Source organism: Tupaia chinensis, unplaced genomic scaffold (assembly GCF_000334495.1).
Source record: "Tupaia chinensis unplaced genomic scaffold, TupChi_1.0 Scaffold000178_1, whole genome shotgun sequence".
Taxonomy (NCBI): Eukaryota; Metazoa; Chordata; class Mammalia; order Scandentia; family Tupaiidae; genus Tupaia; species Tupaia belangeri.
The window spans coordinates 1089398-1091154 of record NW_006159653.1 but is presented as its reverse complement, the minus strand read 5'-3'; the positions used below and the strand labels follow the sequence as shown (position 1 = coordinate 1091154).

The 1757-nt window shown below is 70.9% G+C and overlaps 1 protein-coding gene across 1 annotated transcript in view; it reads right to left on the bottom strand.

Annotated features, from left to right (window-relative positions):
• Nucleotides 1-1757, bottom strand: part of CACNA1H (calcium voltage-gated channel subunit alpha1 H) — a 38357-nt gene that overhangs the window by 17058 nt on the left and 19542 nt on the right. The window contains exons 21-25 of the mRNA XM_027771003.1: nt 1553-1679; nt 1331-1456; nt 1165-1254; nt 827-1092; nt 604-680 (exon numbers count right to left, since the gene is read on the bottom strand). Of these exons, the coding sequence (XP_027626804.1) occupies nt 604-680; nt 827-1092; nt 1165-1254; nt 1331-1456; nt 1553-1679 (686 nt within the window). The remainder of the gene's footprint in view (nt 1-603; nt 681-826; nt 1093-1164; nt 1255-1330; nt 1457-1552; nt 1680-1757) is intronic.

The following is a 1757-nucleotide window of genomic DNA, read 5'->3' as shown; positions in this document are numbered from 1 at the left end:
GAGTGGCTAGTGGGGACGGCTGCCTCACGGAGGCCCTCAGGGAGGGCAGCGCCTCAGGGTCACCAGGGGCCACGCCCAGAGGCCTGGGGGGAGGCCTTCGGGACAGGTCACCCAACCTCCCCCGACCGTGGGCCCCTGCCCAGGTCCCACCCTCCTGGAGCTCCTGGACTGAGGCAGCTGAGGGTCCGGCCCCGGGCCCACCAGGCTGGCGTCGGGTTGGAGGCACCTTGGTGACAAGGTCCCTGTGGCCCCATGAGGCAGAGGCCTGGCCGAGCCCCTCCTCTCAAAGGGCTGTGGGTGTCCGCCTGGGCCCTGGAGCCTGCAGTGTCCCCAGGACACAGAGGAGCCCCACGGGGAGCACAGGGCTGTCACAAGGGTGGCGGCAGGCAGAGGCCCAGGGCCAGGGCAGCTGGCCCTGCAGAGAGACGCCCGGCCCTTGTGCCCCTCAGCGGCATGCGGTCAGCACCAGCGTAGACAGCACTGTGGCTGCAGGCAGCACGGCGGGGAGCAGTGGCCATGCGAGCAGGTGTAGGACGCGGGCGCAGCCAGCCCTTCCTCCCCGCCGGAGCCCACCCTGCAGCCAGCCCCGGGCTTCACACCCACCCTCCCGCTGATGGCCCAAAGCCCCGAAGCGGGCTGAGGCGTGCGGGGTGGGGCGGTACCTGGGCTGGGGGAGGTGCCTGGAAAGACAAGGAGCGGGTCTGAGCGGTGGCTGGGGGAGTGTCCCCAGGCCTGTCTGGGAGGCCTTGCTGCCTGCCCCCGCAGTGGGGATGCCTCGGGGTGGACCTGCCCCTTGGGCGCACCTCCTGGGCCACTCCCGGGCCACCTCCTGCCCCGGCCACGCTGAAGCTGCCCCTCCTGCCCGCCCTGCTCCGAGACGTGGCATGCAGGCCAGCCCAGGCCAGGCGGGCAGCGGGCAGAGCAGAGTGCAGAGCCAGCTGGGGACCCGGGCAGGGGCGGGCGGGCAGGGCTGGGCTCTGTGCCGGGGGGGCCTGCGGCCACGCCCACGAACATGTTGAGCACGAAGAAGCTGACGACCAGCAGGAAGGACACGAAGTACAGCAGCATCCAGGGGTTGTGGTTCTGCACCGGCTGCAGCACAGGCAGGGGTGGGCGGCCGCCCGCGGGGTGCCCGGCCCCCAGGCCACCGCCCAGCCTGCACACCTGCTGGTCCACGCCCACGGCGTCGAGTCCATCATACATGATGCTCACCCAGCCGTCCTTCGGCGACAGCACGAACAGCGACATCAGGGCCTGCAGGGCCACAGTGGTCACCCACCTGGCAGGCCTGGGAGCCCCCGCCGGGCCCGGCCCCTGCCGGCTGCCGCACCTGGCCCAGGTTGTCGAAGTTGTACTTGCGTCGCACCCAGCGGTAGTGCGCGGCCCGGCACTCAGCCTTGGTGGAGATGTTCCTGGTGTCGGGCCCCTCACAGTAGTAGAACTTGCCCTTGAACAGCTGACAGGGCAGTGTCACCGAGGGCCTGGAGCCCGCCCAGCCCTACCCCTGCCGACCACCCCCCAGTGCAGACCTGGGCCAAGCAGGGCCACACACCTGTACCCCCAAGATGCCAAAGATGACGAAGAAGGCGCAGCAGATGAGGACAATGTTCCCGATGGGCCTGAGCGACGAGATCAGAGTCTCCACCACCAGCTTGAGGCCCGGGGCCCTGCTGATGACCCTGGATGTGGGCGAGGAGACGCTGTGGCCTCCCAGAGCAGCCGCGGCTGAGCGTGGGAGCGCGGGGGGCAGCGCGGCG